General features: G+C 53.2%; 5 protein-coding genes across 5 annotated transcripts; 2 read left to right on the forward strand and 3 right to left on the reverse strand.

Annotated features, from left to right (window-relative positions):
• Positions 1-157: 157 nt before the first annotated feature.
• Positions 158-2,037, reverse strand: BROUX77_000234 (uncharacterized protein; the record flags this gene model as incomplete). Its single annotated transcript, XM_073746867.1, has 4 exons — positions 158-833; positions 971-1,033; positions 1,413-1,567; positions 1,963-2,037. The coding sequence occupies 4 exons, from the start codon at positions 2,035-2,037 to the stop codon at positions 158-160; spliced, it is 969 nt and encodes a 322-aa protein (XP_073608471.1).
• Positions 2,038-3,001: 964 nt separating this feature from the next.
• BROUX77_000235 (uncharacterized protein) lies at positions 3,002-4,325 on the reverse strand (the record flags this gene model as incomplete). Its single annotated transcript, XM_073746878.1, has 3 exons — positions 3,002-4,062; positions 4,164-4,221; positions 4,323-4,325. 3 exons carry the CDS (start codon positions 4,323-4,325, stop codon positions 3,002-3,004), a joined length of 1,122 nt encoding a protein of 373 aa, XP_073608472.1.
• Positions 4,326-5,431: 1,106 nt separating this feature from the next.
• BROUX77_000236 (uncharacterized protein) lies at positions 5,432-7,449 on the reverse strand (the record flags this gene model as incomplete). The annotated part of the gene is made up of 2 exons (XM_073746889.1): positions 5,432-7,114; positions 7,186-7,449. The coding sequence occupies 2 exons, from the start codon at positions 7,447-7,449 to the stop codon at positions 5,432-5,434; spliced, it is 1,947 nt and encodes a 648-aa protein (XP_073608473.1).
• Positions 7,450-9,787: 2,338 nt separating this feature from the next.
• Positions 9,788-12,840, forward strand: BROUX77_000237 (uncharacterized protein; the record flags this gene model as incomplete). Its single annotated transcript, XM_073746900.1, has 2 exons — positions 9,788-12,233; positions 12,302-12,840. The coding sequence occupies 2 exons, from the start codon at positions 9,788-9,790 to the stop codon at positions 12,838-12,840; spliced, it is 2,985 nt and encodes a 994-aa protein (XP_073608474.1).
• A 570-nt stretch (positions 12,841-13,410) lies between these two features.
• BROUX77_000238 (uncharacterized protein) lies at positions 13,411-15,967 on the forward strand (the record flags this gene model as incomplete). Its single annotated transcript, XM_073746911.1, has 2 exons — positions 13,411-14,628; positions 14,687-15,967. The coding sequence occupies 2 exons, from the start codon at positions 13,411-13,413 to the stop codon at positions 15,965-15,967; spliced, it is 2,499 nt and encodes an 832-aa protein (XP_073608475.1).
• Positions 15,968-16,510: the final 543 nt, after the last annotated feature.

Consider the following 16,510-nt stretch of genomic DNA (forward strand, 5'->3'; position numbering starts at 1 on the left):
TACCGCTCTTCTGCTTTCTCTCGGCAAAACAGAGGGAGAAAAAGAAGGGAAAAAGGAAAAAAAAAAAAGACAAAATAAAGGACACAAAACCCCGGAGAGAAAGATGACGTCTTTTCTTCCTTATTTTCTGTTCTTTTTATTCGCTTCGTTTTCTTTTTTACCGGCGGACCTTGTGGTCAGAGGCAGGAGGGTTGTAGCTAAGCTTTCTCGACTTGAGCCAAGCCCACTTGTAACGCTTGACCCAAACTGAGACAGCGAACAGGCCGGCGGTGACAACCAGGACCTTCATACCCATCTTCTTGCGGTCATCCATCTCGGGCTCGGCAGCCCAGTTCAGGAACTCGACGACATCCTTGGCCATCTGCGAGGTGGTGGCGGGGGTCTCGTCCTCATACTCGACCAGGCCGTCAAACAGGACACGGGCCATGGCAATTCCGGTACCAGGGAAGTAGGGGTTGAAGTTCATGCCGGGGGCGACCTGGGCACCGGCAGGAGGCTCATCAGGGTAGCCAGTCAGCAGAGACCAGATGTAGTCACAGCCACCGTGACGGGCTTTGACAATTAGCGACAGATCCGGGGGCAGGGCACCGTTGTTGGCGAAACGGGCAGCTTCCTCGTTCTTGTAGGGAGCGGGAAGGTAGTCGGACAGCTTTCCGGGGCGCATCTCAATGTCGCCCTGCTCGTTGGGCTCGCCGGGGTACTCGTTCTCCTCGGCCAGAGCCTTGGCCTCGTCAACGGTCAAGACGGTACCGACTAGGGAACGGTAGGGAACTCTGTCGAGGGAGTGGCACGAAGCGCAGACTTCTCTGTAAACCAGGAAACCACGGCGGAGGCTGGAGAAAACAAGGGAAAGCAAGGTAGGAGAGGTTAGTTGGGATATACATGGTAGAGAATTCGAAACTGTGAGATCTCAGCAAAGCTAATTGCTTTCTCTCAGCTGCACTGTCTTCTGAAGGAGATGGTATCTTACGCCTGGTGGTCAAAGGTCTTGTTCCACTTCTGGTGAACCCAGGGAAGGTGGGGAGCGTGCATACTGTGATCAATTAGTTAGCCATTGGTCGGCGGAGAGTAGCCGGATGTGACGTTGTGGATGACTGCATAATGCCTCGAATGCTGGCAAGACTTGCTCTCCTGAACTCTGCTCCAACAAACTTGGTGTGGCTGGTCGTCGCTTGACAAGAGGCGTTTGGTGGGTGGGTTTTGTGTTGAAATTATCGGACCAGGGTCATTCGGGTAGACGGAGAAGACAGGCGGGTGAAAAATCGACGATGGAGCGGCAAACTGAGTAACGGAGATGACAGAGCCGGGAAGAGTACAGTAGAGTATAGTCGAGCAGTTGGTAGCAGAATAGTCGAGCCATGCAGACATCACATCACGGCGAAAAAATATCGGAAAGGGCCTGAAAAACTCACCCCTCATCAGCGGGAGCCGAAGCATCAGCAGTCTCGCCGTACAGGTGGTAGTACCAAGCCATGGTACCGGCAGCAACACCGGTAGAGGCAATGGCAGCCATGTTCAGGCGGGCCGAGGAGGCTTCGGAGGCATTAGAGCTGTTGGACGCGGCGCGCTATATTTGAGGACGGGAGTCAGTGGAACTGCAAGTTTGAGCGAGCGGCGGTGGTGGTAGTGGTAGAGGTAGAGGTGGACAGCCATTGCATTGGGGGTTCCAAGACACGCCAATTGGTAGACCCAGAACCAGCCAATGGTAGGCCAATGGACAGTGGTGATGATGGTGCCGTGGTGGTGGGAGCAAGATTCCGAAGAAGGCCGACGAGGCCAGGCCAGCCACAGGGCAGGAGTATCGGGCAGCGAAGGGCTCGATCTGCCTCGAACCAAGCTGCCCACGGAGCACGGGACCAGCGGAACAGGCTCCTGGCGACGGAACGGATGGGGATGGAGAGAATTGATGGTGTTGTGGTTCTGCGTGGTGTTGCATGGTGGGCATGTGTTGATTGTATGTACCTTGGCCACATTCACGAAGCCAGTTCTCGCCTGTGTAAATATGCGCGTCGAGCGCAGACCGGACCGGGCAAACATTGTCAAAAAGTCGGATTAGGTGAGTGAGAGAAGGAAATATAAGAAGAAGAAAAAATGAAAGAATTGCTCCTTCAACCCGGCGGCAGGACGACAGCAAAGGGGGACGGGGGACGGAAGGTAAGAGAGGAAGAAGATGTTCGGAAGAGAAGGTCCAGCGGAAGAAAAAAATCATGAGGGAAGCTACAGAAACGAGAAGTGAGCCCCAGCGCCTGGAATGCCCGGAGCCACAGGCGGCCAGCCAGGGCTTTACAGCAGGGTACACCGACTGGATCAGGGCACCCAGCCACTATATTGCCTGCCGTCCCAAGCGTCCTATCCACTAAAGCCCAGGCCTTCTCCTCCCGGGAAAAAAAATTATCGCTGAAGGGGGCCCTCTTTCGTCGGGATCCAATGGGAGCGAGAATGCGGGCCCATTGCCTTCGCTGGACGAGGGGCCCGATTTACCCCGATTCTCATTGGCTGCAAGTCACGTGCGCTAGTTTCTTGCGACGGGACACCGTGGGCCCACAAAGTGACAAAGTCGATCAGCTACAGCTGTCTACAGCTGTGGACAGCTGTAGCTCCACTTTTGATGACTGTCCGAAAATGCGCGACATGCAATAGGCTGGCCACTACACTACAGAGTCTAAAAATGGGATACCAGCCTTGTTGCTAGCTTCGGCTGTCAAAACTGAAAAACATAAGAGCCTCAATCTGGCGAACGTCGCGCAAACATAAATTCGGTAAATATGCAATTCCAAGACGGCAAACCTACTCAAGGCTGCTTCAAATAAATACACACAAATGTAAACAATTCCACGTCTCCATCTACTCAAACACAATTATCCGTATCTTTTGGGTCCAAAGTCGACCTTTCTATGACATCATTGACCTCAAGCTTCTGCTACAACACAGACACAGACATAACTTTTCTTTTACTGCTACTCACTAAACCTGTCTCTTTTTTAATAGAACTACCGCTCTCCTAAGCAGACGCAGTCTTCTTCAGCTCGCGGCGCGCCTTGACGGCGCCCGCCAGGTTCGCAAGCACCGCCTCGGTGTCGCTCCAACAGATGCAGGCGTCCGTGATGCTGACACCGTACTTGAGGCCGGCCTTGCCCTCGGCCGGGACCTTTTGGTTGCCCTCGTTGATGTTGCTCTCAATCATGACACCCATGACGGCGTCCTCGCCGCTTGAGATCTGCTGTGCCAGGTCGGCGGCAACTAGCGGCTGGTTGCGGTGGTCCTTGTTAGAGTTGCCATGGCTGCAGTCAACCATCAGTCTGTGGCTCAGGCCAGCCTTGGTGAGCGCCTCCTTGGCGTCCTTGATGCTAGCAGCATCGTAGTTGGTACCACGCTTGCCACCGCGCAGAATCACAAAGCAGTCCTCGTTTCCAACAGTGCCGACAATAGCGACCACACCGGGCTTAGTAACCGAGAGGAAGTGATGGGGGTGGCGCACAGCGCCAATGGCATCAATGGCCACGCCCAGCGTACCGTCCGTGCCGTTCTTGAAGCCCACGGGGAACGACAGGCCAGAAGCCAGCTCACGGTGGAGCTGCGACTCAGTGGTGCGCGCGCCAATGGCGCCAACAGACAAGCAGTCGGCCAGGAACTGGGGAGAGATAGTGTCCAGCATCTCGCTAGCAATAGGCATGCCACGGTCCGTCAGGTCGACGAAAAGCTGCCGGGACAGGCGTAGGCCCTTGTTGATCTTAAAGCTGTTGTCGATATCGGGGTCGTTGATCAGACCCTTCCAGCCGACAGTCGTGCGCGGCTTCTCCAGGTACGAGCGCATGACAATCAGCAGCTCATCCTTGTGCTTTTCCTTCTCCTTGAGAAGCATATCGCAGTACTCCATGGCGGCCTTAGGGTCGTGGATGGAGCAGGGGCCAATCACAACCAGCAGGCGGTCATTGGCGTCGCGGCCACTGACAACATCAGCAACCTCGGCACGGGACGTAATTACAGTCTGCTTGGAGTTCTCTGTCTGGGGAATCTCGTGCTGCAGGAGATCGGGAGGAGTGAGCGGGTTGTAACCCTTAACTAGTAGTCGAGGAACCAAGTGTTAGAGAGGCAGCGTCAAAGGCAATTAAGAGTGGTCATGGTGCCAGAAACAGGACATGCGCTTGCGGGCAATTACATACTTCTCCAGTCTTCGCTGGAAGCGGTGTTACCGACATGGGGGTTGGGCTGGAAGTAGGCCTATAACCAAGATAGTTAATTGTCAGCTCGGGGTTTAGGAGTGATATCCCGTGACTTGTAGTGGCGACAAGTGTTTGGATACCTCAGCATGCACGACATACCATTGTGACGATCAATTGGCGTATTAGAATGTAGACACCAGGACAAATAGATGAAACAAAAAAAAGATGAACAAAACTCTGCAAGACACGATTATCGCCTGGATGTGCTTGTTGCATGAAAAGAATAAAGATATCAGTCCGGGAGAAGAGAAGGAGAAGAAGGTGGGGACGAGAACGAGAAGAGAAAGGATGAGTTGTGATTATATAACTAGTAGTCTTGAAAGGCAAGAACTGGGAAAGATCAGAAGGATCTCAAAAACGCTGCAGAACGAGTCACCCGTGGCAAGATGACACACTCCTTGGTGAGCAATTGCTACTTTTGGCTTGGACCTCTTGAATTCTATCAACTATGATTCGATGATTTCTCTTTTTTTTGGCGCAACTGCAAGTGCTCTGAGTCTTAATTTTCGCTTGCATGAGTGTGATTCACATGTGGCAGGAACACAACCATGGCCCTTTTAGAATTCAAAGAGTTCTATAACCCTAACCCTAACATAGCGACGCTTGACACTTCACTTTGTATACTCAATTTCAAAAAGCACCTATACATTAGACGTATAACAGTCGACACCCAGGCTACAAGATGTCAGGCACAATTGTTAGAAGTCTTTATATTTAACTAGCAGAAAAAAAAGAATAGGACAATCCAAAACAGAGGCAAGGTATAGAAAATAAAACCAAGAAAGGGGGGTGAATACGCAACCCACAACGACAGCACTAGCTAATATGTAGTATCCCAAACACAGAAGAGGATGAAAACAAGAACCCAAGAATGATACAGAACCTTTCATCCACCAAGAAACAACGTTAAAGAGGAAACAAGAGAGGCAACAAAGAATAACACAAGAAAAAAAGCCCCCCCACCAGCTAGCGCCATACCATAGAGCAGGAAAGTAGAGGCAGAACAGCAATAAAACGGAAGAAAGCCGGTCAACTCCATCCGCCCCAGGGAAGAATAACAAAGCTGTGATGCCAAAAACATGAAAGCAAGCGAATCCAAAACGACATGATAGAGTAATAAAAAAAAGATTGATGGAAGATGGCCCAGCCCCCACGCATCGTTTCACTTGTTGTTTTTTTTGCGTCTTTTTTTTTTGCTTCTTTTTCGTTTAGGCTCCAATGGAGATGGCTGGTGTTGCCTCTGGCTGGAACGCAGCAGCAGCAGGCGTCGCGGGAGCAGGGGCCGGGGTTGGCTCCGTCTCCATCTGGGCCGCCATTTCACCGCCAGCCTCACTCTCGGCCCATGCGCCCCACAGTCCGCGCTTGCCACGGATCTTGATGGGCGCGCCGAGGTCAGCGCCTTGCTCGACCTTGATGGCATCCTTGGTGGCGAGCACAAGGCACTCGAAGAACATCTTGGTTGCGTCGGCCTTGGACGTCCGCTCTTCGGGCAGAAGGTCCTGGAAGACGACTGTAGACTCCTTGCGCTTCTCGGCGTCGTGCTCGGCTTCAGGACCAAAGATGTCACGGAGAATGTGAACGGCGTGTTGCGTACCGATGGACACAGGGCCGCTCTCGGCAGGGTGGACGAGAGGGGCGGCAGTCTCATCAAAGCCAGGGCCCATGGAGATTTCTTCCCGCTCCAGAGTGATATCGTCTATATGTTGCTCCTCAGCGGGGAGTTCGACCACCGTATCTTCAGGAACAACAGTCTCCTCGGCAGGAGGCACAATGGTGCTCATGCCAAACTCATCTTCTTCACCTAGCTCAAGACGGGGTGACTTGACATGTTCGACCTCAGCCTCGCTCTCGGCCTTTTCACGCTTGCGCTTCATTTCAACAGGAACACGAACGGCAGACATGGAAAGGAGACCCTTGAGCGCAGGAGACCAGGTAGACGCACGCTTTTCCAGCAGGACACTTCCCGAAAAGTATCCGGTCTTTTGGAGTTCCATAAGAGACATCAGATGAGCATCGCGGGGGATAAATGACTGTGGGCGCAAGATATTGTCGTGGTGGGCTTGCTGCTCCTTGATGTGGGCGCTCGAGAGCATGGTTTCTTCGTCAGGAAGAATCAATTTGGGCCTCTTGACTCTTGCAGCCGGGCGGCGGACAACAACCGACTCTTGCTCTTCTTCAGGCTCGTAGAAATCAGTCTGCTGGTGACGCGAGTATTCTTGTTCGACCTCCTTAGCAAAGTTTTCGTCGATGTCGGAAAGAGGGGACTCGGAGATACGTTCGCGCCCCAAGTCAGCCATGGATGTGCCACCGGGCACGACGGAGGGTTCTTCACCCAGGTTGAACTGAAAGTCGTCGTCCCTCATGTGAATATCGCCCTCGTCGTCGGCAATACGAACTGTGGTGTCACCTAGATCGAGAGCGAGGGAAGGCTCCCGGTCAAGAGGCTCCTTTGCGCCACGCGCATCATCAAGAACGCTGAACATGTCATCTTCGACGGACGGGGCTAGAGGGGCGTCACGACCAAGTTCCATGGTTTGGTTGAACTTGCTCGGCTGTTCATCAATGTCCATGCCGAAATCGAGATCAAGTTGTATGTCGTCGAGAGGAGCGAGGGCTAGTTCCTCGTCCAGTGTATCGCTGATATCAAGGAACTGGCTGTTGCTATAGTCTTCCTGAAGATTGATGTCGCGATTGTTCACGCGACCCTTGCGACCGAGGGCGGCGCCGGTGGCATTAGGGTCCTCCATTTGTGAAAGCAGCCAGCCGGCATCAGGGGGAGGAGGTAGCTCAAGACTGTCGTATTGGGTGATCTTGTCGGGTAGCATAAGGGCTTCGCGGGTGGGAGCGTGGAGGTTGGTGGTGAGGTCGTTGTTTCCGCTTGAACGGAAGGCCTAGGGCGGTGATTCGTTAGTTGGCGAACGGGATAGCAATACATAACAACCAAGAAAGTAAGACTACTAACCATTTTGATTTTGACCAAGGCTTCATTGCAGTCATCCAAAAGGTAGCGCGCTTTGCGACTGTAGATACGGACAACACCAAGTAGCAGCTGACCGCTCAGTCGCAAAGCCATGGGGGCCTGTGACGGGGTAATAATGGCCTCGATACTCTCGCCAAGGTCGGACTGCAGAATGTGTGTTTTTGAGAGTTTACGCTCCAGGTTGGCCGAGAGCCAGACCCGGGCCAGAGGGCCGCTCTTTTGGAGCAGGGTCTCGGAGTAGAACATGGTGTTGCGGGACCTAGTGACTCGACGGGTATAGGGTAAGATGAAAGACGATTAAGCAGCGATGCACGAGTCACGATCTTGTTGTCGACAGAGGCGCTGGGGTTAAAATGGGCGGGATAAAAAATCGAGGCGCGATGTGAACGCGAGAATTAAAAAGTAGAGTACTGCGCTTAGTTCATCGGTGGACGGGGTGTAGAATAGAAGCAATGTGCGCTAGGAGTGCTTAAAAGACGGTGGAAAGACGCGTTGCGAAAGCGCCCAGTAGTGTAATATAATCAACCGCCTTTTGGGCCTAAAACGGGCTTCTTAACGCGCTGATTTTTCTGGCGCAAGGACGATGGGCGCCGGACTCGTAATAACAGGTAGTGGGAATTGGACAAGATGACAAGCAAGACAAGTAGCAATAGAGAAGAACACGCAGCGAAAAAAAAACAAGGCTTGCGCCAGCCAAAGAAGCGATGAAAGCGCTGCGCAGGGTTAATCTGGGAGGGGAAAAGTTGGTGATGGTGAGGAGGGGAAAACGAGAAAGGAAAAAAGGAAGTGCTAAGTAACCGTTGCTATAACGAGCAGAAGGTCGCTGAGAAACGCGGCAGGCAACCTGTTCGTACAAGAATTAGCCAAGGGGCGTCAGAGGTATTGGGCTCCGAGGCTGAGCGCCACACTTTACTCTTAGGGCCACTTTAATCGGGGTGGCTGGGAGGCGAGAGACAAGAACGGCCAGGCCCTAAACAGCTTTGACGCGTTGAGACAAGTTCGTTCCAGGTGAGGGTCCGCGTTTGGAGTGGGTTGGAGCGCAGTCGGGTAGTAGTGGGCAGAAGATCGGCAGAAGATCGGCAGATTCTTAAAGGCCGGCTTGAAATTGGGCTTGATCCAAGTGAGTACTACGCCAGCGCCGGCGGCGTGGGGGCTTGGACCAAGATGAAGGAAGGACAAGTCATGATCATGACGTTTACCAGTAAAGTGAGTTTTTGTTCGTATTAAATGGCTGGGAGAAGAAGATTAGTTTCTGATGTAGACTTTGAGGAAGGAAATCTGATCGCTATAGAACTCCAATATGTATTTTTCATTGTAAAGCATACGCACGTCGTTTTTCGCGCCTTTCCCATCTCACGATGTGGAAGCGCTGCAAATGCCTTCTTTGTTCATGCTCTTGTTTGTCTAGTTGGGCGAGACTACTGACGCTGATTGGTCCGCCAACACGGTGCAGCCACAGGACATGCCATGTGCGGATGCAGACACAAATCAAAATGTACTTGTACCTGTGCACATGAGCCGCCGCCTCTGTGACGGCGTGTACAAGTACAAACCGGCCGTCTTTATTGGACTCGGACTACTATTAAGTTTTGGTTGTGCTCCAAAGCTCCTCGCCCGCTGTTTGTCCAACATGCAAAAAGCTTGAACTTGACTTTGACACCCGGCGGCAATCCTGCAGCCGTTTGTTTAAATGGGGCTAATTAACCGTTCGTGATGAGTAATCGCACGTGTCACTTGCTACTTCATAGTTGTACTTGGACCGCATGTGCTGGTCAATCTTCGCGATAATTCTTGCTGCCTGCTGTGCTGTTCCCGTTGGTCCTTCGTTTTCTCTTCTTCTAACCAAAAGCCTCTGCCCACGATCGCTTGCTCGCCTGGCTGGCTGGCGTGTCTTGTCACCGCGTTCCTTGTTTGCTTCCGCTTCCTGATGCCGCCCTGGTTTTAGGCCACAGCTAGCTCCATCGTCGCTTTATATCAGATCCTACGTCCACAAGAACACAACTAATTCAAACTGTACGCTGTACTTTCGTCCGCTTTTCTTCTTTTTTTCTCTTTCCGACTCCAGTGGTCGTCTTGCTGCCGCCCTCAGTATCTACAGCGCAGTTTGATTGCGCAAAACAACTGTTTGTCCATATTGATTGAGTTGGCGCTCAGCCATAGTTTCGCCCCCTAAGTCGAGTCCCTATTTAGACTCGTCGTGGCCCCCTTCGTCTCCATCCTCAATTCTGTCACTCACTCTCGCCGTGGCCTCCTCGTCTGCCATTTGATGTGCATCGATTTCTAATGCCAAATCTGCCACCTGCCATAAACATGTCGTCATGGGGTGGCCGCGGGGCTGGCCCCAGCGACTCCCTTCTCCCGACAATCTCTAGCCCCGGGCTGCCGCCTCCGCCGCCGGAAGCCTCAGATTCCCGCCGTTCACGGCCGTTCCGACATGTCCGCACCACATCTTCACACACAAGAGCAAGTCCCGTTCCCCCGGCATCTAAAATACCGGTGCTATTTGCCACATCGCCGCCAACAATGCCAACACTGCTAACACTACGTCTCCCCTCTCCAGTCAGTTGCTCAACAGTACTCCGCCATGACACCCGACGAAGCCTCAAATCAGCTCACCACCTCTTTAACCCAAGGTCTTTCTGCAAACGAAGCTCTGAAGCGCCTGACCGAGCACGGCCCGAACGAGATCCCCCACGATGAGCCAGAACCCATCTGGCTCCGATTTCTGAAGCAGTTCCAGGAGCCCCTCATTCTCCTGCTATTGGTCTCGGCCGCCGCCTCTCTCCTCCTGGGCAACACTGATGATGCTGTCAGTATCGCCATTGCCGTCACCATTGTCATCAGCGTGGGATTCGTCCAGGAGTACCGCTCAGAAAAGTCAATTGAAGCTCTTAATCACCTGGTGCCCAACCATGCTCATCTTATTCGCTCCGGCTCGAATCCCTCATACAAGTCCTCCGCTGTGGCTAATTGGCCGCCTCTAGAAACTGGCCCTGACGAGAATGGTGAAAAGATCACTACTCCAGGGGAAGAAATCCTTGAGGCTACTTCTACCAAGGTCATGGCCTCACAGCTAGTTCCTGGTGACCTGGTCCTGTTCACCACCGGTGATCGCATCCCTGCCGACATCCGTGTCACCAAGGCTTCTGATCTAACCATTGACGCTTCAAACCTGACTGGCGAAACCGAGCCTGTACGTATTGTCGCAGACGCCAAAGTTCCCAACAAGTCTTACCCTGCAAACAATCTTGTCCCCCCGTCTGGCCAGCTTGTCCATGACGATGGAGATGGCTCCAACATTGCGTACATGGGAACTCTGGTCAAGTCTGGTTACGGACAAGGTATTGTCTTTGCTACTGGTGGCGCTACCAACTTTGGTGCTGTTGCTACCAGTGTGTCTGGCACTGAGAGTCCCCGTTCCCCGCTGCAAATTTCCATGGATGAACTTGGCTCACAACTTAGCAAAGTCTCGTTTGTTATCATTGGCCTTATCTCGTTTGTAGGCTGGCTTCAAGGCAAAAAACTTCTTGACATCTTCACCATCTCTATTTCACTTGCCGTCGCCGCCATTCCCGAGGGTCTCCCCATTATCGTCACCGTAACCCTAGCGCTAGGTGTGCATCGCATGGCTCGCCACAACGCCATTGTCCGTCGCATGCCCAAGGTTGAGACCCTGGGGTCTGTCAATGTGGTTTGCACGGACAAAACGGGTACCCTAACTACCAACCATATGACTGCCACCTGTGTCTGGTTCTTCGGAGCTGACAAGCCCGTAAATGTCGACAAAGAAATCGACGGTGCCGAGGTCCAGCCTGACAATGCCACGCTGCGTCTGATCCGTATCGGAACAGTCGCCAACAACGCCCGTCTTGCTCGTCAATTTGCCGAGGCTGGCGATACGGCCAACAGAACCCGTGCTGTGCTCTCATCTACTGACGATGAGAAACATATTAGCACCCTGACTCGATGGGTTGGCCTGCCTACGGATGTTGCCATGATGGATCTGATGGATCGCTTCAAGGAATTGGATGCCCGCGAGACTCTTGGCCCCCCTGTTTCTGAAATGCCCTTTAGCTCAAGTCGCAAATGGATGGGAGTCGTCATGGGTGACCAGCACAATGACAAGGAGTTTGCGTACATGAAAGGGTCGATTGACAGGGTTCTTGAGGCCTGTGAAACCTATATTGACGATGAGGGCCGCCAGGTGACCCTGGATGCCCAAAGCCGTCAGAACGCCATGGAAGCGGCAGATGCCATGGCTTCAAAGGGTCTACGAGTTCTTGCTTTTGCTAGTGGAGCTGTCCCCCGAACCTTCCGTGGATCGAGAAGTCGCAGTGGCACACCCCTTGGCAACGGGTCTTCATCTGGCTATGAAGATGCTTACAGGGAGCTTACCTTTGCTGGATTGGTCGGCATGCGTGACCCTCCCCGGCCTGGCGTCTCAGACTCTATTCGCAAGCTTCTGCGCGGCGGTGTCAAAGTTATTATGATTACTGGTGATTCTGAGGCCACGGCTTTGGCTATTGGAAGACAGCTGGGCATGGCTATTGCCACCCCTCAGGAGGCCACTCCCGGCCAGCTCGCTGTCAGGCCTGTTCTTCGCGGTAACGACGTTGACCAAATGTCTGAGCAGGCTCTGGCTGAAGCTATGCAAAACACCACCATATTTGCCCGTACGAACCCCGACCACAAGCTCAAGATTATCAAGGCCCTGCAGATGCGCGGTGACATTGTTGCCATGACTGGCGATGGCGTGAATGATGCCCCGGCTTTGAAAAAGGCAGACATTGGCATTGCCATGGGCCATAACGGTACTGACGTAGCCAAAGAGGCTGCAGATATGATTCTTACCGACGACGACTTCTCTACCATCCTGCATGCTATTGAGGAAGGAAAGGGAATCTTCTCCAACATTCAGAATTTCCTTACGTTCCAGCTCAGCACGAGTGCTGCTAGTCTGGCTCTTGTGTTCTTTTGCACGTGCCTTGGTTTTAGAAACCCGCTCAATGCCATGCAAATTCTGTGGATCAGTAAGTGATTGGCCTCTTTTATCTTGTAGAGCTTCTGTTGTTTGTCTTTGTCACTAACCTTTGTATAGACATCATCATGGACGGGCCTCCCGCGCAGTCTCTTGGTGTAGAGGCTGTTGAAAAAGACGTCATGACCAAACCGCCGCGCCGACGCTCAGATCCTGTACTTACTCGGGCTGTGCTCACCCGCGTTCTTACCTCTGCCAGTATCATCATGGTTGGCACCATGATTATCTACTACCGCGAGATGCTTGCCGACGGCGAAATTACCCGCCGCGATACCACCATGACCTTCACATGCTTCGTTCTCTTTGATATGTTCAATGCGCTGGGCTGCCGGTCATCAACCAAGTCGATCCTTCGCGGCGAAGTCGGGCTCTTTTCCAATTCGCTGTTCAACTGGGCCGTCTCGCTGAGTCTGATTGGCCAGCTTCTTGTTATATACTTCCCCTTCTTCCAGGGTGTCTTCCAGACAGAGGCTCTTGGCCTGGGTGATTTGATCACTCTGGTGACCCTGTGTAGCACTGTTTTCTGGGCAGACGAGGCATGCAAGTACGTGAAATACGGTACTAAACGGCTGGGTTCGGGGTATTCCCAGGCGGTTTGATAGGGGGGTGTGTACTTTGATTGCGTCTGCTTTGTATTTAAACATGAATATAAACTATGTGACGATGATGAGATGCCGGCAGAGCCACTCTATGTGTAAGTCGTTGTGCGTACAGTGTGTAGTAGAATTCTAGGACTGTGTTCTCATGTCTTTATAGTGGCTTCAAGTAGCTTCAGGCCACTAGCACCCCGTATTATAGGCACTAGCACATACAGTGCCTAAACGGCGCAAACGCCACTTGGACGACGTGGCCCCACTGCACCAAGCTGCAACTATCCATTTTGACTTGTCGATAGCTTCAATTACCAACAGAAAGCTTCAACTTCAACTTCAGCCCCGCTGCTTTTCCCGCAAAATTCCTCCCGTCCACTGGCCTCCAGCTTTCCAGCCAAGAAACCATACCACGGATCCAACCTCCAATTGGCAAAATCACGTCGTCGAGTCTTGATTCCCACCTGTCCTGTGCCTAGCTATTCAGAGCAGCACGCCAACCCTATCAACCGAGAGTGACCAACGACAACCCCCTCTCGCCCCTTTTGCTTGCCCAGCGCAGATATTAGTTCGCCGAACATGGTCGCTGGGACTACACGCCCACCACTAACGCCAGGTCTCGGCCCAAATAGTCTCAAGCCCGACGCCAAAGCCCCGCCGAACATTCGAGACGCAAGCGATATTTCTGGTGTGCACGCAGCCCTCACACACCTGCAGCAACGCGATGCCGTCCTGACCGCTCAACTCGACAGTCTTGTGGCCTCACAGGCCGAGCTCACGCGAGACCTCGCGCGGCTCGACTTCCTCCGCGCCACGCTCGGCAGCCAGGCGATTGCTGTGCGGTCTATTGGCTCGCAGATGGTGGCGTCGGCGGCCGACACGGCAGGCCGACTGAGCAACAAAGTGCGCGAGTTGGACCTGGAGAAGAGCCGCGTCGAGGCCACGCTGGGCGTGGTTGAGCAGGTGGCCGAGCTCAAGGCGTGCGTCAATGGCGTCGTCGGGAGCATGGGCGCGCCGCAGGACTGGGAAGCCGCGGCGGGATACATTGCGCGCGCGGCGCAGGTGCCCGAGGCGATTGTGCGCGGCGGCTTTGCGACGGCGATTGTGCCGAGCGTCGAGGTGCCCGATGCGCCGTGGACGACACTGGAGAACGCCAAGGAGAGCCTGTGCGGCCTGTTCCTGCGCGAGTTTGAAAAGGCGGCTGAGGAGAACGACGCGACAAAGGTCACTCGCTTCTTCAAGCTGTTTCCGCTAATTGATCGCGGCGATACGGGGCTGGACATCTACGGCAAATACGTGTGTCAGGGCGTCTCAGGGACAGCGCGCGCGACGTTAAAGCAGGTGTCTGAGGCGCAGAAGAAGGAGGGCCTGTTTTATACCAATGCGCTAACAAAGCTATTCGAGCACATTGCGCAAGTCGTTGATGGCCATGGCGGACTGGTGGAAAGACACTATGGCAGCGGGAAGATGGTGCGGGTAATTGAAAGACTACAGCAGGAAGTCGATGTACAAGGGGGCATCATCTTGGACTCATGGAGTGACGAGCGGAACATAGACCGATGGCTGAAAGACGTGAAGAGTTATCCATTTTCTTTCCTGGTACAGAGTTTCTTGCCCCAGCAGCAACGAAATGCCACCCCAAGGGTTAACTCCCCGGCAATGGGCGCAGCATCCAGTGTGCGAGATAGCGAGGATGAGGGTGTCAATATGAAGGAGGTTGACGCTTTGCTTGGAGAGATTGCTGTGATGCTGGGCAGATGGGCGCTATACACAAGGTTCCTATCTGCCAAGAGCAAGGTAAGGCAGAACCGGGCTCTGCTCTGCGGCGTGCTTAGGTGCTAACTTTTTCTTACAGGATCTCGATTCCCCAGACGATACCAGTCTTGTTCTTCCAGACGTGCTCTTGAAGTCCAATATCAACAAAAAGATTGCTTCAAGACTTACTACTCCCTACAATATCATGTCTACCTTTTTCTTCCGCCGCTCTGTGGAAAAGGCGTTCCAGATGGACGAGTACCCATCGGGCCTTACGCTCAACGCCTCAAAACCACTGGGAAGCAGCCCGCCATTCATCATCATGGCGGTCGACGACATTGTATTCATTGTCAATGCCGTGATGGAAAAGTGTCTTTCGACCTCGCAAAAAGAGGTTGTCGCGTCGGTGATACCCACAGTGGCTCGCATCCTTGGTGCCGACTTTGTGGGAATGATACAGCGCAAGATGCGCGATGAGTCCTATCCGAAGCCCTTGGTCCAAGGTGGATTCCCGCCTGAAGACAAGATCATCGCCTTCACCGTCCTCATCAACAGTCTTGACATGGCCAATGATTACCTGGGGCGCATTGTCGCTGGAAAGACAGGCACCACGCCAGAACAAGCAATGGCTGCCGCTTCGGCCATGGCTTCAACTTCTACTTCAGCGTCGGACTCTACCCCCCTTATACCAGCACCGAGTTCTCAGGTATCCCACAGCTTCCCCTTCCCCAAGGACGCGGCGGTCGTTGCGGGCCACCTGACCAACATGCTACACTCCTTTACATCCAAGACAACAGAGCTGATGACGGAGGGCATCCAAGTCCTTTTCAGCAACGTGATCAAGCTGCGCCTTCGTCCAATTCTATCCGAAACATTCCGCGACATTGACTATTCACTCAGCGAGGAAGACCTCGACGACATTGCGCAGCAAGACGGCCAAGACATCGTCGAGCTTCTCGATCAAGTGCCGCACCGCTTCGAGCACGGCTGGGACCTTCTTGTGCGGCCCATTGCGCGCATCATGACGCCCAAGACATATGCCGAGCTCCACGACCTCACGGCGCGGTACCTCGCGCGCGTGCTCGAGAAGCGCATCTGGAGCTATACCGGCCGCACCATTGGCTTTGGCGCCATGCGCATGGAAAAGGACTTTGGCGCCATCATCAGCACCGTAGCTAAGGGCAACTACAGCGTGCGCGAGGCCTTTGCCAAGGTCTCCCAGATCCTCATGGTGGCCAACATGGAGGACGAAGAGTGGGAGGAGATGGCTATTGCTGCCCAGGCAGAGGCCGAGACTAACGGAGAGGCTGCTGGCGAAGACGGCTTCCTCTGGGTGCTCAGCAGTGAGGAGAGAAGTAGGGCGAGGACCTTGGTCATCTAGAAAGCCAGAAGCGCCTGGGTAACTAGATGGATTGTCATGTCACGTTATGCTTATTACGAGGTGAATGCAAGTAGCGGGGTTCAGCATCAGGAAGCTACAGCCGCTCCTGGAATAATGAAAATGAGGAGCACTGATAGAGAGCGCTCAGAACGCAATTGCAAAGATTTCATCGTGCGTTTGCGGCAACTAACTAGTTAACTAACTAATTTGTAGTTTCCTGTCCCAGCATGTAATGACTCAGCACAAAGAGTCAAACCGTAACTAACCCTTTTTTCTCTTGCTTGCTTGGCTGTTGCCCCTCCATAATTTTTTCTTCACGCCGTTATCTAATCAATCACCATGAGATTTGCAATCTCAGTAATTCCACCCCGCCGACGTCATTCTTTTTGTTTGAACTCTGACGAGTATTTTGATCTCTTGATTTTCTTATTTCTTCCTCTCCAACAGCACACATTTTCAAGGCCCGCCTCTTAACGTACATTAGCCGTGGCGCGCCCGTTTTATTCCGCCGTAGCAGCCTCTGCTCGCTTTCTCTTGTCCATC

Source organism: Berkeleyomyces rouxiae, assembly GCF_048999995.1.
Source record: "Berkeleyomyces rouxiae strain 22BRR77 chromosome Unknown BrBRR77_ptg000001l, whole genome shotgun sequence".
NCBI classification, from domain to species: Eukaryota; Fungi; Ascomycota; class Sordariomycetes; order Microascales; family Ceratocystidaceae; genus Berkeleyomyces; species Berkeleyomyces rouxiae.